The sequence below is a fragment of the Centrocercus urophasianus genome, unplaced genomic scaffold (genome assembly GCF_019232065.1).
Source record: "Centrocercus urophasianus isolate 14NV4802_14NV808 unplaced genomic scaffold, USGS_Curo_1.0 seq_12, whole genome shotgun sequence".
Lineage (NCBI taxonomy): Eukaryota > Metazoa > Chordata > Aves > Galliformes > Phasianidae > Centrocercus > Centrocercus urophasianus.
In genome coordinates, this window is record NW_024884364.1 from 48,766,506 (window position 1) to 48,794,342 (window position 27,837).

At 42.0% G+C, this 27,837-nt stretch overlaps 1 protein-coding gene across 3 annotated transcripts; it reads right to left on the reverse strand.

The window, feature by feature from the left end:
- Positions 1-15,069: 15,069 nt before the first annotated feature.
- Positions 15,070-27,590, reverse strand: CLDN34 (claudin 34). Of its 3 annotated transcripts, none has more exons than XR_006167437.1 (3): positions 27,468-27,590; positions 24,792-24,856; positions 20,135-20,161 (listed from the first exon to the last, which is right to left on the reverse strand). XR_006167437.1 is itself a non-coding variant. In XM_042810969.1 (2 exons), exons 1-2 carry the CDS (start codon positions 24,638-24,640, stop codon positions 19,477-19,479), a joined length of 780 nt encoding a protein of 259 aa, XP_042666903.1. In that variant the 5' UTR covers positions 24,641-24,783; the 3' UTR covers positions 15,070-19,476. The 3 variants fall into 3 exon arrangements, 1 of the variants encoding a protein (XP_042666903.1); XR_006167438.1 differs by lacking the exon at positions 20,135-20,161 and adding an exon at positions 23,119-23,325; XM_042810969.1 differs by lacking the exons at positions 24,792-24,856; positions 27,468-27,590 and adding an exon at positions 24,546-24,783 and having other exon boundaries at positions 15,070-20,161.
- Positions 27,591-27,837: the final 247 nt, after the last annotated feature.

The window sequence follows — 27,837 nt, forward strand, 5'->3', positions numbered from 1 at the left end:
ATTCAGAATGGGGAAGTTGTGTACATGAAAAGCACAGCAGTCTGTTGGGTCTCCCTGTTACCCTCCACTTGCTGTATATTATCATTATGATGTGTTTTTCTGTCACCACTAGCGCCTCTGCAGTTTTGATCAGCTTGGTTAGGACGGCCTGTACTTTGCTGTGGGAATAAAGCTAAGCCTGGAAAATGAGCAATGACCATTTGAGGTGGTGCTCTCTTTTCTGTTGTGAGTCTCCTGACTTTGGCTTCCTTGTTTGCAATAGCTTTCAGTGCTCTGATAAAGTTTTAGGACTGTACTGTAGAAAATGTGCCCCTTGACGCAAATGTCTGTGATACACTTTGGGGCTGAAATAGAAAAAAATAACTTTTGGCTGGAAAAAACTTATAAATGTCATTTTTCTTTCCACAGAGTTTATTCCAATACATTTTTTTTTCCCACCAAGACAGGCTATATATGAACTAGGTTGACAGCAGCTAATTTTCCTCATATCAATATCCTTTGGGAGTATCAGTTTTCTAGAACTAAAATGACATATATTCCACCCCGCTGCCTCCATTATTTATTACTGCTCCACGAATAGATCGTGTAACTTGGTTTTATTAACAAAAGATATGACTGCATATTTGGTAGTAAGTCTCTTGATATCAAGGCAAAAAGCCACAAGATTAGGATCATATTTTCTCAAAAGCACTTTCTAACAATAGATAGAATTCACACCAAAGAACATCTCGCTAAGAATAGATGGAATTATTGTGTAAAAATGATACATGCACAATGGAAAAAATTCCAACAATTTTGGCTGTGAGACGATGACAATTTGTGACAGACAAAAAAAAAAAAAAAATGCTGTCACAAACCCAGTAAAATGCTCTACTGGGGCACTGCTCGATTGCTCACCCCCAGCTGAGTGTTTTGCACTTTTTGGGAAGAAATTAACTAATTTAACAATTTGTCACTTTTAGGTATTCGTCTATCTCCTGCATTAAAAACGTAACTGTGATTATGAGAACAAAAATTAACCTTACTTTTAATTTGGAACTGTGTTGTTCTGAACATGCCTCATCTCATTGTAACTGCAAAGATTCCCTCTAATCTTCATAAATCTTAAACTGGTTTAAGTTGGAAAGGACCCTTAAAGGCCATCAAGTCCAACTCCCCTGCAATGAACAAGCACACTTACAGCTCACTCAGGTTGCTCAGAGTCCCATCCAGCCTGAACTTGAGTGTCTCCAGGGACGGGGCATCCACCACCTCTCTGGGCAATCTGCCAGTGCCTCACCATCCTTATTCTTAAAACCTTCTTCCTTATATCCTCTCTTTCAGTTTGAAACCATTTTCCCTTTTTCTATCGCAGCAGACCCTGCTAACGAGTCTTTTCCCTTCTTTCTTACAGCCCCTCTTTTGATATTGAAAGGCCACTATCAGGTCTTCCTAGAGCCTTTTCTTTTCCAGGCTGAAAATCCTCGACTCCCTCAGCCTGTCCTCGTAGCAGAGGTGTTCCATCCCTTGGATCATTTTTTATCTTCAGAACACAGTTTTATGATAACAGGATCCCATGGGGGTATGAGTGGGAGCTGAGCTGCTGGCCCTCGGGCTGGCTTGGGACAGCCACAGCCCATTGGGTATATCCAGTGCTCTGCCTGCACTCAGCAGCTCTACTGATGGAAGCATGGGGCCTCATTCTGACCTAGCGAGCATCTGCTCTGCCTAAGCAGCTCAACATGAATGTCCTTGAGCAAGCTGCTTGGGAATGTTTAAAGCCTGCTGTAGACAAACAGCTGTTTTTTATTAGTACATTCTCATTTAGGTATATTTTACTTCATGCCTATTGAATTTAATTTTGTTTATAAATTCGAAATTTTCTAAAGAAATCCGTTCATGGAAAGTCAAGCTAAACACACCAGATTGAGTGTAGACAGAGCCACGGTATCAATTTTCCTGCTGCGCTCTACAGCTGATAAGGAGGTTGAGTTGAAGCTCTCCAGAGGGCACACCTATGGGACATAGCTTTATTCCCTTTTTCCGCTAATCACTGCGGGCTTTTTTTTCCATGCAAACTGCTTATTCTTCAATGCCTTTTCTCATCCTGTGTGCAAAGCACTCCTGTATTTCAAAACCTTTTTAAAGAGTCACGTCTGGGAGCCAAATTTCCCTCTGCAAGGTTACAGCTTCAACCTTCACTTCCTGTATTGGCCACAAACTGTAGAAGTACTTCTTTAAAAAGAAAAAACAAAGTTAACGAGTGCAGCTTGCAGTGATTTTTATGTTCCTTCACATTTTCCTGCCACACTTCCTTTATTTTTGTCTGTCGTTAGGTTAATTGTAGTTTCATCTGGTTTAGGCATCTGTAATTTTGTTTATCTTTTCTGTGCTATGCATACCAATGGCACTGCATAAGAAACTGTTCAAGTGTGTTTATGTTAATAACAGCAAACATACGAGGGATTGTTCTATGTCAGGTGCTATCTTCCAGTATCCCATTAAAAGAAAAGGTTTCCAATGAACAGGGAACACCTGTTTTTCGCATTCTTTAGTAAATGACTAATGTTTATATACAAAGAGGTGACATCAATTGCAGGCTATAGCAGCTGGTAATCACATTGCCAAACCCTTCAAATGTTAGCCACTTACCAAAAACGAAGCTTCTCTTCTCACAAATTCCAATCTTCAGCTTCATTTGCTCACAGCTATCTCAGATTTTATGAGCTGTTAACATAGAAATATAGGATTACAGGCCAAGGAGCTTCCTGCTTCAGCTCTTGGACCAGAGAGTGCCTTTCACAACTGATATCTCACATGTAGCAACCCAGATTTCTCACTTGTCATCACAGAAGACTTTGTAGATTATTAGAGAAAGATCCTGTAGGTAAGTGATAGGAAGCCACAGAGATCCGTAGAGGATTAGCAAAGCCATTTTCCTGCCTTGCAGGGATGGAAGGCAGGCAGAAAGAAGGAGGAGAGGAGATACTTCCACTATTTAGAAAAGAAGAGAAAATTCAGCTCACTGACACCAAGACCTAGAGGTTTGACACGATGAAATTCATGAGTTCCTGCCTCACACATCCATGTCAAACTGATCTTTGAGGAATGTTTCTCTAAACACAAGGGCTGCTCCAAACGTAATGCCTCCTATTTTATTATGTTGGCCCATGACATCAGAGGTGGATGTTGGTGGTATGGCAGTAGAGGTTGAACCTTCCTGTCAATATTCTGGTACATTTTATCCCATGTGACAGATGACAGCAAAGGGGCAGTTTGACACACTGGTCTATGACAAGGCAGGGTGGGTGAAGAAAGGTGTCTCGTCAAATTTCTCCATGCAGAAAAAATGGTACCCACTGACATTCATTGACACTTGCTGAACACTTATGGAGAAAAAACAGTGGATGTGAGCACAGTGAGTGGGTGTGTGGTGCATTTCAACAGCAACATGAAAGATAAGCTATGTTCTGGATAACAATGCAGATGAGCACAGTGTGTAGGCTCTTGTGCATCACTGATGAAAATGCATGGCATGATGCATGATGGTGACTATGTTGAAAAACACTGCTTTGTAGCCGAGAATTTGTTCTATCAAACTGCTATTGTGCTCTTTGTATCTATTGCCGTTTCCATGGAAATAAATAGGAGGCATTACTTTTGGAGCAGCCCACATACATTCCAGGAAGGGACGATTAAAAGATTTCCCAATCTTCCCAAGAAACATACATGGAGTGCAAGAGTCTGAACATGTATTTCTAGATGGAAGAACTTTTCATCGAAAAGCAAATCAAGGCGGCGCACTGCGTGATACTCAACAGACAGCTTCAGTTTGGAGGGAAATGGATTTTCCCTATTCCTGCCCAAGCAATGCCAGAGGCAAAGCTAGTGGCATGAGTCACCAACCACGGCCTTCAGTTTGCCTGCTCATGGTGCTGCAGGTTAAGGTCATCACAGAAAGCCAAGGAAGAAACCAACTAACTGAAGGAAATCACTTTTATTACAAGGAGACGTTGAACTGCATTCTTCAGGAATCATTAAAAAAAAGCCAAATAGTCAGATCCTTATGGCAGCACTGAAGTGAAAAACGAAGCATTGTCTTTCTATACGTGCTAATTCAAAGCAAACCAATTTCATTACTAATATGGATTGTGGGATTTTATTTCCTGCTTTTAAGAAAAAAACTTTTTTTGAATGTGTTCTCAGTATTGGCCACAGTCCTACAAATTCTTTAACACTAACTTTACTCTTTCAAATCTGTGCAGCTGCTCACTCATATTGCATATACATTTTGCTGACCAGTCCATACTTGAAAATTATAAACACAGAACAGAAGTTTTACCTATGCCATTATTCAGCGCATTGGTTGAATTCAGTATTTCATTACGTATTTAGTCATCCTTCATATCACTGTAATTATCGACAGCTGCCTGTATACGTCTAAAATCTTTCTCCCGTGTTAATGTTCCTTAAGGCTCCTTCTTTACATCTCAATCTATTTTGGAATGCAGACTTAGCCTGAAAACTTTCAGCCAGGAAAAACATTTATGCCAGTAGGCAGTGCACAGCACATACCTACGCACACACAAATGCTCCCTCTTGCTGCACAGTACTGCAATTTCTGTCCAGTTTTGTAGGTCTATATTAGAAAGAAGATATATGTGTAATGCTTCTGCAAATGAGAGCTGTCATGAGAACATCCAAGACAAACTGGGTGTAACCCCTTTCATTTCTTTGGCAGCATTAGTCTTGCATAGCTCGTTTTCCATTCTGTCTTGCATTACTCCATTAGTGTTACCTGTTAAACAGTTCCCTCCTTCCATTTCAGTTGAATTTCTGATTTTTTGAAAATCTGAAAGCTGGAATGCAAGGGAACTTAGAGATAAAGACATCCAATACCAACTTCCAGTCTAAAAAAAACTCTAAGCTTCTGGTCAAAAACAGCGTAGCACCAACTATTCTTATACTTCTGAAAAATCCCATCCCAAAATACATGTGAGCATACTGTGCAGCTAGCTTTTCTCCCCCATCTGCTTAAATCAACATGCAACACATCAGCTCGAGTAGCATGCAGTAAAATGGAATGGCAAAGGACAACTTGGTATCTGTCCTTGCTAACACTAAGATTTCTGCACCTACTTTTTATCTTAGTTCTGCAGTATATAAATACCTGAGTCCCTCTGAAATTTTGCCACAGCTTCAAGTGCATGGCATACTGCTACCCACATACTTCAATGGTAGATTGAAAGAAGAGAGAACATAACATAACCACGTGGTTCCTATGTCAAGGCTCTTCCTAATTGCACATGTGAGAGAACCAGAAGTTATTATAAAACAAAAAGGGAAGGGAGGGGAAGGGAAGGGAAGGGAAGGGAAGGGAAGGGAAGGGAAGATTGCTGCTCAGATCTTCAGAATTACTTAAACTATCCATTAGCTTAGGGAAAAATATTGATGGAGTGAACATTGCCAATACACCTTTCACTGTATGATGTAAAAATTCAACAAAACTCCATAAGGATTGAAAACAAACACCCAAAAAAGCTGTGTGTATCTATATGAGCTATGTGACAGGAACCACGAGAAAACGAGCTAGAAGGATGATAAGAATTTATCGCATTTATCGTGACACCCATTTCCCAGCATGCGTCCGTCAGAGACGCTGAAGGCGGGCCGCCTGCCCCCTGCCGCCGCCACAGCGCAGGGATACCGGGAGGCACCGGGCCGCTCCGCGCCTCCGGCGGGAACCACGCTCTGCCGCCCTCTAGTGGCGCTTTAGCAGTACTGCACGGCGGCGGCCCTAGCAAGGCCCCGTGGGGCCGCGCGGCCACTTGCCATGTTAGACACGCAACTTCCTACGCGTTGTCCAGGTGCTTTTTGAACTCTGGCAGCTCGGGGCCGTGCTCACAGTACCCTGATGGGCCTGATGCAGCCCATCCCGTGTTTCAGATCTGTACAGCCTCACTATGGTTTTGTCATTTAGTGCATGTTTGGGGTGACTCTTCTGACTCAGCCTTCTCAAAAACGAAGCAAGATCATGCTTACCAAAACCTCACTGCAGTACCACACAGTGGTGCTGATCATACGCACTGTATGTGACTTCACACTGAGCAGCATCTTTGCAATGAAGTTTGCCGTGTTCTGGGCATGGTGTGTCAATGACAGGTGCATATTGGTACCTGTTTCCTGAACTGCCAGCTGGTTTTCCTGCTGGGTCACTGCAAGGTGTGTATCTTCTCTTGCAAGTTGAGCAAAAGGCAAGAAAATGGAGTACAAAAGCTGTTTATTTGTCCTTTACTGTAAAGACTGAGGTTGTGCCTTGACTGCAAAAAGAAGTAAGGCAAGTGTAACAGGCTCACAACCATGTAAAATTTCATAGAATCATAGAATGGCTTGGGTTGGAAGGGACCACAAGGATCATCAAGCTCAAACCCCACCGCTGCGGGCAGGGCCGTCAGCCTCTCCGTTTAATATTAGGTAGGGGCCCCATCCAATCTGGCCTTGAACACCTCCAGGGATGGTGCATCCACACCCTCTCTGGGCAGCCTGTCCACCTCACCACTCTCATAGTGAAGAACTTCTGCAGCCCCTTGCACCATTCACTCAAAGCAACCCCAACAAAACCTCACTGGCCTGGTGGCAATGTAGAAAAAAGCTCTGGGATAATCCTTATCCAGATAAACAATGATTAGTGAGTTCTTGTAGTCCTCACACATTCTAAAAGGCAGGGATAAGCACTAAGCTGTGGCTGTGGACATATACGTGACTTAAGATATGGAAAGTAAAGCCTGCCTAAAATCCTGCAAATATTTGCCATGTGTGTTGGAGGATAGTATTTCTCCATCGCCTCTTTACTATGAAGGTGACAAAGCACTGAGTAGGCAGCCCAGAGAGGCTGTGGAATCTCCTTATCTGAAAATATTCAAAACTCACCTGGGTGACCTGCTGCAGGGAACCTGCTTTAGCAGGGAGTGGGACTACGTGATTTCCAGAGGTCCCTTCCAACCCCTATGGTTTTGTGATTTTGTGATCTCCATCTTGGCAAGTTTGCCAGTTTGGTGATGTTTGTCAGATTTGGAATCCACGCTTTTGAAGAAAGATTACTCTTTGCACTGTGTTGGACATTAAAAGGTAGAAAGACTCGAACAAAACTTCACCAAGAAAAAAACACGTAGACGTTCATTCTCTTTTTAAAATTGCTTAATAATTTAATAAGGGAATAACTAGTCAGAGCAGGCAAATGTTGAAAGTAAATGCCAACGACAGAACTAAACACCTTCTTGCATCAAATGTAACTTGAATTTTTCATAATTAATCACTGATATTATTTTCGAAGACAATTAAAAGAGTAGTAAGATTCTGCCTTCTATTAACTGTAATGATGTAAAGATGTTCAGTCTTTTAGTGTTTTTGCATGCCCACAGTATCTGACTGGAATTTAGTGTGATGATGCTAAGACAAGAACCAGCTACAGGTTGCTGGACTGCTCAGTGCAGGAGGCACATCGCTAGAGACCACCCATAGCTGAATTCTTCTCTCAGTTATATATGCACAACACCTGTATTACAAATGGCAGAGTTTGCTTACCCACAGTGCAGATATATTTGAGCAGGTTGGAAGAAAGAACGTTGATGATAACAGCAGATAGAAAGCCAAAGATATTAGGGCTGGGAAATAATATGATGTGAGATGTCATTCCATCTTCCCCCAAGCAGATATGCTTTACTTTGATAACTGATCTCTTTTGTGAAACTTTTCTTTTAGAGTTTCACTCTGAAACTGGCCAGTGAAACTAAAGATTCATAGAGTCAAAGTTTAATAGAATGATTTTGGTTGGAAGGGAGCTCAAAACCCCCCAGCCCCAACCCCTGCCATAGGCAGGGCTGCTCCCACCAGCTCAGCTGCCCAGGGCCCCATCCAACCTGGCCTTGAGCGCCTCCAGGGATGGGGCACCACAGCTTCTCTGGGCAGCTGTGCCAGCGCCTCACCAAACTCTGGGTAGAGAATTTCCTCTATTAACTGTTGAAAAATCTGTTCTAGCCCTTATGTATGTATAGTTTTGCCATAGAAGATAACCAATAAGGATATGAGAGAGGCTGAGCTCAGGTTTTTGTTGCAAAGGTTCTTCTAGAAATGCACAATCTTTCTCCAAGATAACCTCAGGAAAACTTTCACTAACCAATAATTTCTCTGAATATCGTGAATAAATCTGTAGCCCAGATCCACAAGGAAGACAGATTTATGCTGAGTTCACAGAAATAATTTTCTTTTTTGATTGTTTGCAAAAGCCCACATTTGGTTGAGTGCAATATTACCATGCATAAAAAATTAGACATTCACTGGAAAAAAAAAAGGGTGTGTGATGACTCTGAACTCAGAGAAGGAAAGGTTTGAGTTCTGTGGTGGTCTAAAGAGAGCATATAGTGTTTTTATAGTGTTTTTCTAACCTGCAAAGATTTAATAATGCCCGAAGATCCACACTGAGCAAGAGCTCAGTGCTTTCCTGGCCAGTAGGTCATTCCTGCTAACATCCCACATTCTAGAAGCAAGATCCATTCAAATCTCAGGAATATCTGAACTCCAGCAGCTGCAGACAAAACACATTTGTCTTTCATCAAGCAGATTGAGTCCTTCACAATGCATGCTCATGGCCGGTTTAAATAATGTAGGCAAAGATGCTAATCACCATTTTCTATCATAAAAGATCATTTCTTTTTCAGGTGAGAGAATCTGTGGTCAAGGCTCTCCCAGTCTTGGGCAATAAGGCAGGCTCTGCAGCTAGCACTGCTGTTGTCTGTGCAGCCCTGCTGTCTTTTGTGATCCCAGTCTTGCATTTCTTGCATTGCTGCTGGGTGACCCACATTCAGCAGGGGGAACAGAGGAGTAGGATTTCCCCATGGTTTCCAAACATTTAAGTCTGTGTGGTATTTTGCTCTGTGCATAAGGTTTGAAAGTGTGCTTAGTAATTCTATTTTGTTTCAACACTGATTGATGAATTGTATTTCCACTTTGCTGGGAACAAAGCAGTAAAAATTTGGTTTGCTGGGCTTCTAAAATTCACACCTTAGAGCATATTAACTTGTGGGCATCCTAACTTGTAACAGAAATTGGCACCGCAATAATCTTCATCCCAGCCCAGGTTTCTATAGGACAATCCAAGGAAGGAGTTCCAGGGTGTTGTAGCAATGATGAATAATTGCTTGACTTTGTTGCAGTGGGCTGAATCTATAAAAAGCCTTAAAATGACTGTGTTAACATTTTCATGTTGATACTTAACCAGAAAATGATAAAGCAACTCATTTAATCTGCCTTGAGATAGTTACAGAAAGCAGATTTGCATCAAAGGAATGTGGCAAGGAGCCATGGATGGCAGTCACAAGTCAACAGCACTGTGATTGCATCTGTGGTTTAAAATACTGAACCAAACTATTTTAACAGGAAATTTTCTCTTTTAACTATTTTGCTTAAACTCATGAGAAGAAAACTTTCTTTCATGCTTTTCATGAGAGCAGAGACTTTCTCGGTCAAGATCCACTTCTTTTTAGATTTTACAACTTCCATCTGCAAGAGTTCCCAGGCTCAGGTCTGTTCCTCCTCTCGGTAATAACCTGACACTTCTCAGTCTAATGTGGTATAATTCAGTCCATATTGGAAATAACTGTAATAAAACAGACAAACAAAACAGGGGAAAAAAAGAAGACAATCAGCTCACATGCGGAGTAAGAGAAGTATTACTTGTCAAGTGATAAGAAAAGAGGGTTCAGATAACTAGCACAGCCACAAACTACAGTTTTTTATCATAATGTTGTTACTAGATGGCTACTTTGAAAAGGCTGAACTGAAGTTAACAGAGGTCTTAAGCATATTTAATTTTTGTGTGTGTCTATTGTGTGACAGGAATCAATTTCTCAACTAATGTTAATTGGTTTCATTTTATGATGTCAGCTGATAATTTTTTCTCGGTGATGATTTGGCAAAAAGCAGCCAGACCTAAAACCAAGCTGGTATCTGTAGATACTTGCTCACTACTCACTCTTAATGGCATTAAGTCACCCATCCGTGGTTGACAGCCCAGGTGCTGTCTGAACAATGCAGACAGTTCTGTGAATGCTTTGCAGACACAGAGTGTCTCCCAGCAGCTCCGTCCAGCCATTGCTCAGGGATGAGATCACTTACCACAGGAGCTGGGTAACTGCATTTTTGTGGTTCCTAATCTGGACTTTGGTCATCAATACCACTCTGCCAACGCGATCTGATACAAAACACTTGTGATCCGTAAAACCTTGAAAGCAGAAGCTGCTCTTATCAGGTCCATCCGCTGTGCTGTAAACCGATTCTGCTTTTAAAAAAATAAAGTTTATTTTACATTGGGACTTTCTGTTCTCTTTCTTATCACCAGCACTAAAACCATCAGGGAGAACATTCGTAATCTCCCTCTGAGAGCTGTGCTACCTCTGGCTTCCTCTGCTGGCTTTCCAGCAATATAGCACAATTTCTAAGACTTTATGCAAGCAATGGGTTGAACTGGCTTTGGGGCTGAATCTTCCTGTTGCATTAGCCTCTTCATTAGCCTATAAGTGAATGGACAGACCAAGCTGCTAGCTGAGAACAACCAGCACAGACATTGACCTTCTCAGGTCATCTCATTGTGTGCCTCTCCAACTCCACAAGTTACACAGCTATCCTACATTATATCTATCTCTGTGTAACTTAATTTTTTTGTGTTCATTTTGTATCTCTGAAGTAAAATTGTCCCTCCTCATTTTCTGAGTAAAAGACCGTTTCATTTAGAATTCTGCATAGAAGAGGTGGACAAATCCTGTTTTCTCTACTTCCCAACTCGTCTTTATCCTCCACTGTTCCCTGTCTCTGTTAAACCACCTTCCTCTTTCCATTCTGCTCCTCTGATTTTCATTTTCCTGCCTTTCTCGCAGTCCCGGCCCTAGTGACTCATTCCAATTTCTTTTCTCTTACCCCTCAGAAACCTTTTTCTTATTATCTTTCTGTTTGGTGTTAATATTCCCCTATACCTCCCATAGTATCTCCTTCATTCCTCATATGCTTCCATCTTCTTTCGCCTCACTTTTAGTCTTCAGGTTGCGCCAGTTGTTTAGACAAGAAAAAATCTTTTTGATCTCTTCAGGCACAGGAGTGGCCATTGCCAAAAGGGTTGTTTTGATTTAAAACATCTTAAAAAGAAATGGAGTTCTTTTTGTCACATTCTCTAGAAACAAGATGATTTGCAAATAGAATAAGGAGATAATTATGGTGGCATGGCCCTCTGTAGCTCATCTGCTCCAAGTACCTGTTCAACTTTGGATTTAGATGTGGCTGTGCAGTCCACTTATGAATATCTATAAAAAGTGAGGTTTTGTAGCCTCTCTGGGAAGCGTGCTCAGTGCTTAGATGCCATCATGGCAAAAAAAAGAACATATTTGTCCTGGTTTCAGCTCGGGCAGTTGATGTGGTTTCAGTTGATCTTTTCCTCATAATATCTGGTATGGTGCCGTCTTTTGGCTTTAGGAGAAAAACAGTGATATTGATAACAGACCAACATTTAGTTGCTGCAGAGCAGCATTGCCCAGAGCCAAGGCTGTGTCAGTTCCTCAGCTTCTCATACTACCCTGCCAGTGGTGGAGACGGGTGTGGACAAAACCAGCAGAGCTGACCTAAACTGGCTGAAGGGATATTCCATGCCATATGGCATCATGTGAAAAAAAAAAAAAGCTTGAAAAATGGTGGGGCTCACACCTAGAAGAAAGGAGCAGTATGGCCCTCTTGGCACTTGGTAGGGCTGAGGACAATGCCATGCTCTGACCTACCAGGCTGGAACCAGTAGCTTTGTTCTCCTGCGATCCCAGCACTGGGCCTAGCATCACACCAGCACCAAGGGGAAGGGAGTGGTTGGTGTCCTTGGCCTGCAGGCTGTGCTTGATGTAGGCCCACGCTCAATCTGCTGCCCATTGGGACCCCCTGACTTCTACCCAGTGGTTCTCTGGACTCTTCTTATGCGTGGGACTGCTCCAGCACAGCTGCGAGACTGTGCTCTGCCTTGGTCAGACTTCACAAGGCCTCATTAGCCCATGAGCTCCTATATCTGGGACCTGTCTATCAAAGTCCCTCTGAATGACAGCCCCTGCCTGCCTGCACATCGATTGCTCTTCCTGGTTTACTATCATCCACATAAGAGGCAATTTTCTGATGAGAACTGTGAGTTCAGCTTCATTGGACAATTGAAATGTTCATGCCAAAGCTCATGGAATTTGTGTCCAGAAATTGTTCTGGCACAAAGCACAGGTGCTGCCAATGCCATCTTCAAATTATTTAGTGACTGGTCTCAATGCAGAGAGAGCAGTGGAGGCCTGGACTGAGCAACTTGGAGGCTGGAAGGATCCTGAAAGCCACCAGTTTTGGTGACGGTCTGCATCAACTTTATAGCCATTTGGGAAGTTCGGACTATTAGCAAGCCAAGCAAAGTTTGCACTGTACAGCTGCAAAATGTAACTCTCAGAATTCCTGAGTTATCACTGGAAATGAGGCTATTTATGGCAAGAGGTGCTGGTGGATGCAAACATTTCTAAGATGTAGCGACAGGAAGATAAAACGTTAACACTCGTAACTAATCACATCAATAGGTTCACGGGGGATGCTTCCACTGTCTTCAATCAGAAAGGCAGGATGGATTGGCCTGTGATGAGCCATTTCCTGCCAGAAGGTTATTATACCCATTAGCTTTAAATGCATTAAAAAGTACAGACATTTCAACAGCACCATTTTACTCCTACCACAGGTTATTTTTTTTATTTAAAACTACACTTATCACATCTGTTCTCCAAGACTGCATGAACTGTGCAGGTTAGTCCTAAGAAGATGCAATCAAAATGCCTCTCAGCTGATTTCCAGTGAAGAGTTCACTCACACAGTAGGCAAAATTCAAGTTAACAAACACTGAATTTACATACATCTGAAAAACAAAAGCAATCAACCAAATAAAAACAACAAAAACAAAGTTCCTGTGAGAAAGTCACTTCAGAAATAACATGAATCAGTAACACTCAATTCCCCAGCCAAGACATGGCAGTGGTTCAGAGTCCTGGAGCTAGTTAATAAGGGATAGTTTGTTGAATAAAAAGCATTCATCATGTGGCTTGTTTCTGTTCCCCCAAATTCAAACAGCAAATTACAAATGTCTCTGAAGAGCTATGGCTGAATCCACAGAGCTCCTGGTGCAGGTGGAGTCACTCAGCTGCTGTGTTTATTTTGTTGTTACACCCATTTCTCACAGGCATCAAGAGTTGGTGATACCATAAGGAGGGTTTTCAGCATCCCTCAGGCATGAAAAAGCTGGCATGTGGATTTTGAGAATTCCTCTTATTAAAATTGCTTAGAGCAAGGACTATAATCTTTTCCAAGTGCTGCTAGTTGATACTAGTTGATATCAGCCAGTGGAAGGAACTGAGCAAGCAAATATTTCATGGGGGATACCAGCTCCATGATAGACCTGTAAACACTGGAGGAGATGTTGGAAATGCTGGTATGGAGCACTCAGCTCTGCATGCAGGTGTCCCCCAGCATCCAGCCCAATAGAGAAGGCTCTTGGTAGCCAAACAGGGCATGGTCTGGTGACTTGTGTGAGCTCCCTCTTGCCTTCCTGCTTTCCTCAGATGTTGGTGAGGCGCTGGCACAGCTGCCCAGAGAAGCTGTGGTGCTCCATCCCTGGAGGTACTCAAAGCCAGGTCGGTTGGGGCGCTGGGCAGCCTGAGCTGGTGGGGGGCAGCCCTGCCCATGGCAGGCATTGAGGCTATATGATCTTCAAAGTCCCTTCCAACTCAAATCATTCTATGATTCTGTCTGCTCTGTAAATATCATCACAGATGGCTTCATGCAGGGGATATATCTGTATATCTTAGAAAGGCTAAACAAAACATAGTGGTCAAGAAGAACTATTTCAGTGCCTTCTGCAGCACCCACTATACTAATCTTTTATGTATTTATTGACATAACATTTTGTAAGTTGATACTATCTTTAGGTTAGATATTAGGAGGAATTTCTTCACACAGAGGGTGGTGACGCACTGGAACAGGTTGCCCAGAGATGTTATGGATTCCCCATTCCTGGAGGCATTCAAGGCCAGGCTGGATGTGGCTCTGGGCAGCCTGGTCTGGTGGTTGCACATAGCAGGGGGGTTGAAACTACATGAGAAACTACATCTTTGAGGTCCTTTTCAACCCAGGCCATTCTATGATTCTATGATTTAATTTACAAATAGGAAACTTACACAGAACAGCTATGGGTCATATTTCACACATATCTGTAATAACAAGGCTCAGATGGAATAAAGTTTACTGAGGTACAATGAAATCAGTTGTTCTGCATGTTGGAGATGGACAGCTGGCAAGCATTTCAGTAGGCCTTCTGAAAGTCCATTATGTGGATGGCCATATTTTTACATGAGCAATTCACTAGGAAATGGCCAGCTACTTGATGTTACATAGATCCTCCGAGAGTGTAAAGATGAGAAGCTGTTTCAATTTGCACTTCCAGTATCTCCAGAAGTAAAATAATTCCAGTTCTACATATAGTTTTTGTTCACACCAGATATCTCAGATACCTATCGATATTTTGGCAACATTCAAAGCAGGATCTATTTTTTCACATGTGCCACTTTCTCCTATAATGGGTCTGCATATTCAGCTGCTGAAAAACATCTTGTATGAGTAGTAACCTTGGATGGTGTTGGAAACAAAATCCCACGTAAACTCTATGTGTTTCTTCAAAATATAATCGTGGGTGTTAACTTTGCACCTAGTCTTTTCCATATATGTCCCAGGAGAAAAGCAGAATGTGACTTTGTGGGAACTGGGGCTTGACAGTGTATGCTATACTCCATTCCAAATTATAAGCCAGTATTTATTGGTGTTTATTGGTTTTGTAATTCTGAGATGAGAATGACTTACATTTTCTTGATTGGCATATAGTTGGTTTAGACACAGTTGCTGGCAGCTTCAAAGCACCGTGGTAATTACTGAACAATCTCACCTTTCTTATTCAAGGGAAATAATACAGTAGATTACATGAGGGAAGGAAATATATTGGTTAAAAAATATGTATTTATTAGCTGATACTGGATCTGACCATACACATATGGACAAGAATGAAAGGAATTCCATTTCAGTTTTGAAAAAGGTGTGTTTTCACAGAGAACATGTCTCTTCTGGGAGCCTTTAATTTAATGTACGTTGGTTTCCTATTTTAAGAAAACAATTTGCTGTTAAACACTATGCCAGCTAGACTTACATTTTTCAAGTAAAAACTCTTTGTCCTGAAGTATTTTAAGGTCCTAAAGAGCAGGAAATTGCCTATGACATTTCAGTTTTTCCATTCTAGGGGAAAAACATTCCAAAGTCAAAAAATAGCTCTCTTGAAAAACACTCTTACTCTCGTTGTAATATACCATAAGCCATGTGACAACAAAAACATTGCTTTCTGAGACTAGCATTGTTTTCAATAAACTGAAGAACCTAAAGTCAGCAGTTAAGATTATTTTCATGTAAAACTGCTGACTTGAATTGAAAAAATGTTTATTGATGTAATCCAAATAATTTGATGACCTACTTTCTAATACAATGTCTCTTTGTTCCTCTTTCTCACTTAACAAAAATGATATAGGTCAGAATTACACATTCGCCTAGGAAGGAAATCCCAGTAGACATGTACCATTGGCTCGGTTCACTATTAGGTGTTTTCAGCTTGTTCCAGTACTAAGTATTTTTAGAGGAGTATTTAATATATTCATACACGTTTTGGTCTGTGGCCACAAATAAATGGGTAGGGTAGACGGAAATAGAAATAAGGTTAACAAAATGCATCATGTGGTACAATAGCTTCTGGGAGTATGTTCTGCAGGTCAAAGATGGATGTCTTGTCATTATGCCTGGATATCCAGCAGAATCGAAAGAGGGTTTTGGTATTCAGATAATTATCCCAGCAGTGCGTTCAGGCATGTGAGCGAATCACAAGACACTTGTTTATTGTCAACTCAGAAAAATAAAGAAAGGCTGACTTACATGTAGGCTGAGGCCACTGTGGAGACATTCCTAGACAGGGTGGAACCCACAGAACGAGCAGAGCTGTCACTGGAGATGCAGCAGGTCCCAGTTTGCTCTGAAGCCAGAGATGTAGCTTCATGATATCATCTGTTCTGTGATGAAATTTGCTTTAGCGGTTCTTAGTCTTATCTCTTTCCCTTGAGGCCCTGACTACTGACTCCTGGCTTTGCGCTGCAGCTCGTTGCCTGTCCTCAGTTGTCCTTCTATAAATGATGGTGGTGGCAGGCTGCAGATTAGCTTCCTGAAGTCCTCAAGATTAAAAATAGCCTTTTGGAAAAGTTTTGCATTTTCTGGGATTGATTAAATCCCAATCATTTCAGCTGTCTGATTTTGCAGACATCCCTAAAATAGCTGTATGAGACTGAGTGAAATGGTAACAAATGGAACTTCTGAAAGGTAATTTAATTTTTAAAATTATCTAAATGATGCATCACAAAGATTTGCACAGAGTGACTGTGCCTCCTCACTCACAAAGTAAAAGCACAGGAAATTTACTTTCTGCCGGTTTGAAAGTCTTAATGAACGTAAACAGCCACTAGAATTTAATGAATCACACAGCCCAGAGGGGTTAAGATTAAATAGGCTTGATCCCATGAAGACCAATAGGAGTTTTGACTCTTCCTTATTTTCAGCTAAAATTTATTCTCTCCTATCTATTCTTCAGGGAATGACTGAGTTTTAATATTCCCTGGTATTTGACCATAGGCTACAGCTTATTATATACCAAAGTATAATCTGGATCACGTAACTATTGATAGTCTCCTGCATTAGAAACCTTGGAAGTACAATGGGAAAGGACACCAAGAGCTCCGCTAGACCATTCCTCTGCCCTGAGGCTTAACCATATCTATGCTGTGCATAGCAGTATTTATCTAAATTTATTTTTAACTAAAGTTGAGTTTTAAAATACACCTGCCTCCTTAGGTAGTCTATGTCAGTGTTTAACAAGGGATTTTCCTCAACACCTCACCTACATTTCACCCACGGTGAATGTTTTACAGTCATGCATCAGGATGGACCAACAGAGGGAAACAGCTATGTAGTGTTTGTTGCTTTCTCTTTGAGCTAAGAAGAGTAAATATGGACTGAACCCAGTCATTTAGTAAACATACCAAATTAATACACATTTCTGTATATATGTGAGCTCAGAAAAAGTTGTAGAATCAGTGATTTGCTGTTAAAGCTCAAGTTCCTTGTGAGGGAATATTGGTCTTGTATTTGTGCAGGGAAATATTGGCATTGACACGTGAATACATCTTATTTGCCTAATAACAGCAAAAAGATAATATCTAATATCAGTGTGATCCCTGTGGGAAGAGAAAACAGTTCTGTTGATGTGCACATTTAAAAAACAGACCAGTGTAGTGCAGGATGTACAGTACAAATCAAAGTACAAACAATATTGAATAAACAAGCAATGAAAGCTTGAGCCTTTACCAGTACACCACTAGAAAGCTTTGCAGCACTGCAAACAGTCCAAAGACAAACAACTGCACCTCATCAACTGCAAATGATGGTTCAGAAAAGAGAAGACCAGAGGGAATGAATGTGCTGTAGGGATTCTGTATAGGAAATCAGCAGAACAAAGACAAGATCATGTGGAAGATGCAGAAGAGACAGTGGAATGCTAGGAGAAAATGAGGTAGTACTGCATTCCTTAGATCTATATACATATAGAATGGTTTCAGTGGGAGTGACACTTAAGCCAGAAGTGAAGAAGTAACAGCAATCTTGGTGGGGCAAAAAGAGGCAATATTAAACAGGATCCTGGGAGAAAGCAAGCATAGGCAGCAGAGCTGATGACAGTTTGAGAACCTGGAGAGTTACCTTTCTCCCTGAAGGTGAGAAAAGGGGCGGTTTGCCAAACGCTGAGTTGCTTTTCGTTCTTTGTCTCCACAACTTAAAGCTAGCAGAAGTACTTGTCATGGGTAACAGCCACAAGCAATATGAGCTGGCTTGCTGGCATTTCACTTTTTTTTTTATTTTTTTTATTTTTTTTTTACATTTTATTTTCTTTTTTTCCTGACTCCACGAGAAAATCAAGAATAGTTAAACCACTACAATTAAATCACTTAAATTCTTGTTACATCTCTTTGAAACTGTAATCACTTTTTGTAGAGCCTGTTTTCAGCGGGTCATCAACTTGTCAGCACTATCTATTCATTCCTCCCATACAATCTCTTGATTTTTTTTAAATTTTATTTCCCTTATTGCTGCGTTTGGGGCATTTTTTCCATCCTTCCTCTCTTCTTTTCTTGTTTTTCAGTGTCACTGAATGTCACTTAGACTGCAGATTCTTTTCACCTAATTTTATCTGGTTTAGGTAAAGTTGGGTTGTGTACTCCTCTGTTAGCAACATAGTTATTAGTCATTACAATGAATTAAGAGAAAGAGAGATTTTCTGGGAGCATGTCATCTTCCAGCTACTCTAGACATCTATTTTAGACAGATGTCTTTTTCTGTCTAGACTGTCTTTCTCTTTGCGCTGACTCTAAACAAAGACTAAAGCGACTGGTTTAGATACAGATGTCTGGGTCAGGTTAGATGAATCACACTTATAAAGTTCTACTGAATATTCCCAGTTACTAAGAACACTGATTTTGGCAGCAGTTTTGCAGTAACTTGTAGACACTGTTTCCATCTTTTGCAATACCTTTGGATTCAGGGAAGCATCTGATGAAGAAACGTACCCTTGCAGACTTTTTGGCTCTGCACAGGTGAGGAACTAAGAGCACACCTTGCCTACAGGCAGACGTGTTGCAACACAAGATGCTAATGGCTTGAAAGAAAAACAGAAGCATAAAGAAACAGCTCTTTATGTACCCTGGAGCAAGAGGAGAAATTGGCTAGGTATGTTTGTAAGACAATTCAGGAAACACTCACTTGACACAATCACGATGACGCTTATTTTGTTTGTATCAAAAGTCTTAACTTGCCACAAAATATACTTTGCTACAGATATTGTTTAACAATGGGCAAAATATTTTAGTACTAAGAAAGAAACAAGTTCACGTTTCACATGTCATCCCATGTATTTCACGTGTCATTCCACTTATTTCTAACAGGACAATTAAATCAGAGGCAGCTCTTTGAACACAGTAAGCATCTGGCACAAAAAATAAGTTAATCCATAGACTTTGTATATGTATATATAAGGAGGACAACTGATAAATCTTAATAATTAGCATTGCTGCTCAACAGCAATGATCTCAAAGACAAACTTCTGGTCCCACATGGCAATCAAGATGATAATTCAGTCTTATAACAACATATGCTGGCTACTGTGGATTAAAATGCTGTAGTTTCTTATTTGAAGAATCACTTCTGCTGCCATCCTTATATTTTGACCATACTCTGAAAATGTATGGAGCAATTCATCCCATCAGGATTTCATGTGTTTGTGGTTGCAGGGAATCTGTAGGAGAGAGAAAAGATCCCGCTCAGCAGCAGCAGGATGGCAGCTATAATCCCAATGGGAATGGCAGCACCAGCTTCCTGTGCCACGGGACTGGAGGGCATGAGGTAGGAGGGAGGGAAGGCGATGCTCTGGTTCTGCGTTACAGAGTAGAAGTTATAGCTCACTGGAATCAGGACGCACAGACCAGCAAACACGTAGAAGAAGCCACCCACCAGGAAGAAACGGATAATGGCAGTTTTATGACTGATTCCCATATAGATATTCCTCAGAGCACATATTGTGGCGGTCAGTCCCAGCAATCCCATGACCATGGCGATCACCAGGAGACCCTGAGCAGCATAGATTTCGCCAGGGATGGAGGAGTCATAACCACTGAATTTATGGCAGAACTGCTCTTCATAGCCAGGTGAGACGTGAGTATAACTGATGAAGCAGACTTTCCAAATCCCCACCCAGGCGATGCCAGAGGAGATGATGGTGGTGTTGTCCACGTGCCACACCCTCCACTCCACAAGTCCCATGGCAATGGTGCACAGAATCCAGCCTACTGTCCCCAGTGCAAAGGAAGCCAGCTGGAGGTAAGAGGTGTCAATCAGGGAGCTCATCATGTGGGGGCCTTCTCTGCCATGAGCCTTGCCATGCAGCCAGAGGTGAGTGCTGGAAGGAAACACAGCATAGAACCAAGATGGTGTGACCAGGTGCACACATCAGTGAAAGGCAAGAGATGCATGGGTGGAGGAGGCTGGCAGTCACCCCTCCCTAACTCTAGTGAAGTGCTAAGCTCAGGCTAGACAAATAACACTTAAGCTTTAATTCTGTATATCTCACTGCATCAGAAGGAGAAGAAAGGGTCTCTGTATAGCACCCCTCACAATCTCTATTTTACAGCCACAAAAGGAAAATTCACACCTTTTTCCAAGTTATTTTCTCCCTCTATTTAACTACTATGTTCCACAGGCCCTCAGATGCACTGCATACAATCAGTACCCCTGGGGGTACCTGGCTTCTCTTGTCCAATCATCCTAAAACTGTGGTGAAAAATCTCTGGCTATTTCGCCTAGCAAAAAGTTTTGTCTTTGTTTGCTGACTTTGTAGTCTGAGTGTGAACTGAGGGTGCCTTTTTAAATGAAAAATATCTACAATTTCCCACCTCTTTCATACAGCTTTCTGAATAACTACAGGAATGACTCATTAGCAGGGAAGATCTGGCTTTGAATTCACTGTATAGATCTGAAAGTTGTAGAGATCCTCATATTCCATAAATAATCTGAAACACCTTTTCTCCTGTTTCCATTGCACTCAAGACAGAATAATAGAATCATAGAATGGTTTGGGTTGGAAGGGACCTTTAAGATCACCTAGTTCCAACCCCCTGCTGCAGGCAGGGGCACCTCCCACTAGACCAGGTTGCTCAAAGCCCCATCCATCTTCACCCTGAATGCTTCCAAGGAGGGGGCATCCACAACCTCTCAGGCAAGCTGTTCCAACGTCCCACCACCCTCACAGTATAGAATTTCTTCCTAAAATCAAACTGTTCTATGATTCTATGATTATTACAAATGTACATTTAATCCTTTCTGGCATGGAGAAAGTTGCTCCAGAATATTCTCTTGTACTTGTATCTACTTAAAACAACACCAATTTATAAATGCTTTCTTAATCTGATATTTTATTTGCAGAATTATTATATATATATATATGCAAACAATGACAGCTATTAATAGCCATACAGTATTGTTGCCAACACATGAAGTTAGAAATGGCTTTTTTTTTTTTCTGACACATTTCCACATTAAAATAGCTTACAGAAACACTACAATTGTTTCTGTAAGCATCAGTTGATCTTTCTTAGACCAAAAAAAAAAAAAAAAAAAAAAAAAGAGCAATCAAAATATTTTTGTGTTTATTTCCTTCTACTTTTGCTTGAATCAGTTGAACACAGGCCAAATCTGAATCATATTAAAATACGCAGAGCCCGTATTTCTGTAACACTGTTCCTAAGCACTATTAACAGCCATTTAGTCAACTGATTGATATCAAGTTCATGAAAGACAGGCAGTGCTCAGTGTCACCTAACAGCTGCTCACTGTCACTGGGAGCTGTTAGGTGTATGGTGTCAAAATGTATCTTTATGGGTTGAATTTGCCCACCTTCTCACAGAATTAAATTAGATAATTGTATCCACTGCTGAGTGCTCTGCATGCTACATTACTTAAATGGTGTATTTAAGTATATCAAGAATTAAATTTTAAAACTGAAAAATAGGAAAAGTTCTTTTTTCTTTTTCCCTGTGAGATTCAGCAAAAATTCAGAACAAGAAAACACTTAGGATGAAAGAATCCAGTGCTTACAGAAAAATTCTAAAAACAATGGGAATTAATCAGATAACAAAGTTGGAAGTCTCATGCTTAGATGAGGTACAAATGTTTAGAAACACATTATATTACTTATCATGGCATCATATATGGGAAATGGTTCATTTTTTGGCTCCTTTTGCTACCTGCTCACTGGATCTCATCTATCTAATGTAGTAGTGCTGACTTTTAGAGAAAAATCTGGATGGAAAAGAAGTACTTTGGAGATGAGTGGTGAAGCTAAATTACAATTATTGTATTTAGCTGTTCTGAAAAAATGAATAGAAGCCTGTACTTATGACTACTCATATTGGGACTTGGGAAGAATATAATGAATGAAATGTTGAGATTGGCAAGGAAGTTACTTGCCTTACAAAAACATATCAGAATCAAAACAGTGATCTGTTTTCTGTTTCCTGCCTCTGTTGTTGAGAATTTAAACATAAATTCTGTAGATTTTGCTGCTATCTTCAAATTGGAATGGATACACATCACTCGCCAGAAGGATTGATTTAAGGGCAATCTTTGGATAAGACTGTATTTAGTATCAAATATCTCACATAAATCAGGAGCCTGTGCACTGCCTTAGAAGGCATTTCCAAGCTTATCTTTCAATACAGATTTAATATTTTATGTTTGTTGGATCACTCAGCGCTTTGCCTGCAGGTCTGGCACGCGGCATTTACCCATCCAGCACATTCCTCTGGGATGCATCGAGCCTCTCTCAGAGGAGCTGCGGGTCCCCCAGGAAAGAGCATTAGGGAAAGCCACTCACACCCAGCAAACCCTGTTCCTAGGGCCTTTGTGGCATTTCTGAAGACACGGAGCATGGGCAAAGCAGACATTTCACTCCCAGGTCCCAGTAAAGCCAGGAGCGATCTGCAGAGGGCATTCCCAGCTCCTTTGGGATGGGAGAACCTGCTGCTAACTTGATATTCTCATTAAACAGATTTTTAGTTACACTTCTTGGTCCTTGTGCAAATGTCCTTTCTTGACCCGTGAGATGAAAACTTCAATGTCCAGCCTCTGTGTGCTTACAGCTATAGTGGAAAGTTCAAAGCACAAATCACTGGGCAGCCTGCGCTAGCATGGACAGCAATGACATCATCTACTGACTGATTTTGCGCTTCAGTAAGGAGAGAAATATCTGGGGTTAATTTAATTAGCATAGTAAGATTACCTGTATGATCTGAATAACACAATGATGTAATGTGATGACTACAGGAAATCTCCTAAGGCAAATGAACTCATACTCACTCAGCTACAAGAGGTCTTCTGAGCCATTAGCTGCTTTCCTGGTGGGAAATTCTTGTCTGGGAAGTTCCCTCAAAGCTTCAGATTTCAGCAATCAGAGGTTACATGCCAGATACCTCATAGGAAGGTCAGCTACAAAGCCGATGGGGCAGGAGGAGGCAGCTCGGCTCACGTGGTGTGTGTGCCTGGAGACACAAGGCCTGACCCAAAATGCTTTCCCCCAAAGAAGCAAGAGGAGTGTGTTAAGAGTGGGCTACAATTCCACCTTTAATGCCACATCAACAGTATCATTCCAAATACCTGCGGCACTTCTAGAGACATTACTTTTCAAACTCTGGACACAACAGCCAAAAAAAGGAGAGCAGCTTCCACAGGCTCATAGAATCATAGAATGGCTGCTATGTGCAGGGTGCCAAGCACCAGACCAGGCTGCCCAGAGCCACATCCAGCCTGGCCTTGAATGCCTCCAGGGATGGGGCATCCACAACCTCTCTGGGCAACCTGTTCCAATGCATCACCATCCTCTGAGTGAAAAACTTCCTCCTAATATCTAACGTAAACCTCCCCTGTCTCAGTTTAAAACCATTCCCCCTTGTTCTATCACTATCAGCTTCTGTAAACCCTCTCGCTTTTACAGTCCCATCAAATATTGGAAGGCTCCAATGAGGTCTCCCAGGTGCCTTCTCTTCTCCAAGCTAAACAAGCCCAGTTCCCACAACCTTTCCTCATAGGAGAGGTGCTCCAGCCCTCTGAACATCTTAGTGGCCCTCCTCTGGACACACTCCAAGAGCTCCACATCCTTCCTGTACAGGGGGTCCCAGGTGTGGATGCAGTACTCCAGATGGGGCCTCACAAGAGTTGAGTAGAGGGGGGACAATCACCTCCCTCTCCCTGCTGGTCACCACTGTTTTAATGCAGCCCAGGATATAGTTGGCTCCCTCCCTCACAGTCCCCTGTTATCACTTGCAATCTTAACTACATCTTTTTTTGTTTGGAAGGGATTTCCTTCGTGGATATATTTTTAACCAAATGCCCCACTCTATTAAAATTAAAATGGAAACTTGATTGTGTTCAAGGGAAATTTGCACAAAGACAGAGGTTAATAAAATGTGGTACATGCTAAGTGAGTCAATCTGAATGTAAAATCTTGAAGGATCCTTTCTGTTTTGCTGTGGATTTTCCTTTATATCAATCAGTGCACAGTAGGCAGCTGTTCAAGAAGTTTGTGGAGCTATTGCTAATGTATTTCAGGGACATGATGACATATGGCCTACCCCTCCTTCTTACAAGGAACAGATGAGGATGCCTGGAGCTGTGGTGACTTTCCTGCAGCCACAGGCTTTCTTCTAGGAGAAAAAATGGAAGCAAACCGCTCTCTCAGCTACCACATGGCAACATGGTGATCTGGGGGGTCACCAGTGCTTCAAGCTTACCTTTGAAAAGAATAAAATGGAATGCTACCATCTGAGAGATAAAGATCTTTTCTTCGTCCCATCGCTTGATAGTTGCAGGAAAAATGGAGCTGCATTTCACATTTTGTCAACACTTCTACTTCCAGTTACCAGTAATACTGACAGAGGGCAGTGGCTGTGTTAACAATTCTCAGAGCTGTGAAACACATTTCACTTCTGGACCTAATACTAGGGCCCTATGTAAACCATTTTTCCATTTTGAATTACCTTCAGTGGTGTGTATGCATCAGCTGGGTTTCAAATCTGCTTTCTAAAGGTTCTGTCTTAAGGTTCTGAAAAAAAAAAAAAAAAAAAAAAAAATTAAAACCCTGGAGGTGAATGAGGAAGCTAAAAAAGGGGAAAAAAAGACACTAGCTAGCATGCTTCCTTAATTAGTTCACTTAAATGTAAGTGAGCCTTTCAGGTTACTGGGTCTCAGACCCCCTCCCAAAGTGAGCTCCTGTGCCAGGGGCTCAAGTCGTAGGGTGGCATAAAAGAGTGTCCCCATCCACGCACTCATCCACAAGCTTGAAAAATGGGCCCACGTGAACATAAGGAGATTCAGTAAGGCCAAATGTAAGGTGTTGCATCTGGACCGGGGCAATCCCAGAAACATGCACACTCTGAGAGAAGAACTCATTGAGAGCAGCCTGCAAGAGAAGCATTTGGTGGCTCTGGCAGACGAAAAGCTGGACGTGAGCCAGCAGTGTGCGCTTGGAGCCCTGCATCCTGGGCTGCATCAAAAGAAGGGTGGCCAACAGGGAGAGGGAGGGGATTGCCCCTCTCTGCTCTGCCTTTGTGAGGCCCCATCTGGAGGACTGCATCCAGGCATGCGGCCCCCTATACAGGAAGGATGCAGAGCTGTTGGAGTGAGTCGAGAGGAGGGCAAGAAGGTGATCAGGGGGCTAGAGCACCTCTACTATGAAGAAAGGCTGAGGGAGCTGGGCTTGTTAAGCTTGGAGAAGAGAAGGCTCTGAGGAGACATAAATGTGGTGTTCCTGTACTTGAGTGGAGCTTATAAGCAGGAAGAAGACTGACTTTTTACACGAGCAGATGGCGATAGGACAAGGGGGGAATGGTTTTAAATCAAAAGAAGGGAGATTTAGGCTAAAGGAGGATTTTTTTTTACTCAGAGGGTTGAAGAGGCGCTGGCACAGCTGCCCAGAGAAGCTGTGGTGCCCCATCCCTGGAGGTGCTCAAGGCCAGGTTGGATGGGGCCCTGGGCAGCTGAGCTGGTGGGGGGCAGCCCTGCCCATGGCAGGGGTTGGGAGGGGTGCGTTTTGTGATCCTTTCCAACCCAAACAGTTCTATGACTCCACACATCCCCTTCCTCTCGTATGTTCACATCCAGTGTTATGAACTACTTCACTGCTCTCCCCTCTTCGTGTTTCAAAATAAACAAACCAAAGCAGCCTGCACATTTGTTCCACCAAGGAAGAATACAGTGAGACTGAGCTGTGTAAAAGCTCTCTGTCCATTTTGGGAACAGATTTTGTTTGGTTTGCTTTAATGCCAAAAAGAAGTGAAACCAATAATTTCTGAATATTGCTCACTGGTTTTTTGGGCCCTACTTTACTTTCCTGAGATTGAGCCCATCTTAAGCTAAAAATCAAAATGAGGAAACATTGCAGACTTGCATGGGGTGTGATGGCAGTAGGTTTGAACCAGGACAACTCCTTATCATAGGTCTTACTATGATTTACGTATATTTTACTGGATTGTTTCGCCTTTGCCTTGAGGCTCGAATGGAGCCAACTAAAGGCTAAGCAGAACAGTAGAATCTGCTCAGAATTACAACTGCTGGAAAAACAGAACAGCTCCTCCGGCTGTGTTGAGATGGCATCCTCCTGGGAAGCTTTATCGAGGAGAGGGAAACCCGCGGGCCTGCCTGGCACAAAGCAAACACAGCTATGCCATCAGGAGGCAGCCACGGCCAGGCCCCAGGAGCTCACAGAGCAGGAAGAGCAAGGCACTGAGCATGGGCTGAGGGCATGAGAAGAAGTTTCTTAGACAAGTCAGCATCCAGCCAAAGGAATTGGACCAGATGCTGTCTGTGGGAGAAGTGAAGAATACTGGCAACATCGTGAGCATCAGGCTAGGACACGCTGCACGGCACCCAGTCAGGAGCTGTAAGCACTCCCTGTGCCTCATAAGGAACTGCCAGTGAAGGGGGAACTGAAGAGCACACAGCCCTCACACGGCAACTCGAGATTCTCCTTAGAGGCAGAGGGTGGGTGGTTGAAAAGAGAGCCTTCCAAAATGGTAAGAGACAATATTTGTTTCTTTGTAAATGCTAGCACAGCTAGGGTAAAATACACTAAAAATCGTAACAACAGAGGAGCTAAGTAAGATCCCTCCTTTGCCATCTGCTGCTGAACAGCCCTGCTATAGGAGTTCTGCTGCAGCTGTAACCACCTTGACAAGAAAGTGCCTGATAAACTCTTCCTATACAAAATATGCACAAGGTTATTTTTCCCAGCTTGTGTAAGCAGCAATTAATTTACTTTAGATTTTTTTTTTTAATGTTTTAAGCAAATATTTTAGCTGTAGATGTTGCCAGGCACCACATGCATTTTGAAATTAACATTCAAATCCCACTTTTGTGAAGTTTTATAGCCAAGATGCAGCTTTATTGGCCTATACAGGACAAGGCTTACTGACCAAATCCTTTGCTCAATCCATGTCTTGCAGCAAAAAGGAAGTAGGAAAAAAACTACAGCAGAGCAATTAAGAAGGTCTCTTCCTAGCAATATCCCCATGATCTAGTGCTCAAAAATTTAATTCTTCAATTCTCAGTTGGGAAAACATTCTTTACAGGACACAAATAAATATTTAAATATCTCCCCATCTGTTCTTCATCAGCACTTCATAAAAGAAGTCGTATAAAAAGTAGAGCAGACTTACTTCTGTGGGACTGAGCGTTGTCCAAGGCTTTGAAGCAGTGTCAGCTGGGTGCAGCAAGTTCCAGAAGAGAGGTGAAAATAAATGCCCCTGCAAATCTTGTGCTACCAAACAGGTACCTCGCAGTTCCTTGTCACTCTCCCACTAAGTCAATAAATATGGAAAGAGTCAGTTAATCATTAACATACTATAAAAATATGTAAGCTTTACCATATGGCATCATTTCTAATTGCAATTAGAAACACTACCAAAGTATATTAGTAACTCTCATGTGAAACTCAGTTTTCTGTAAGACACTCTTTCAGAAGAACTGCCTATTTGATCATATCCTTTTCCTACTTAAGACCACCATGGTGCCCCTGGTCTGACAGCC

Excerpts from the sequence above, each read along its gene's own strand:
- CLDN34 (XM_042810969.1), bottom strand. The coding sequence starts at position 24,640 with ATGCAGCTCCATTTTTCCTGCAACTATCAAGCGATGGGACGAAGAAAA. Across the intron at positions 20,162-24,545 it reads CCATTTTATTCTTTTCAAAG|CACTCACCTCTGGCTGCATG; the intron begins GTAAGCTTGAAG and ends GTTTCCTTCCAG.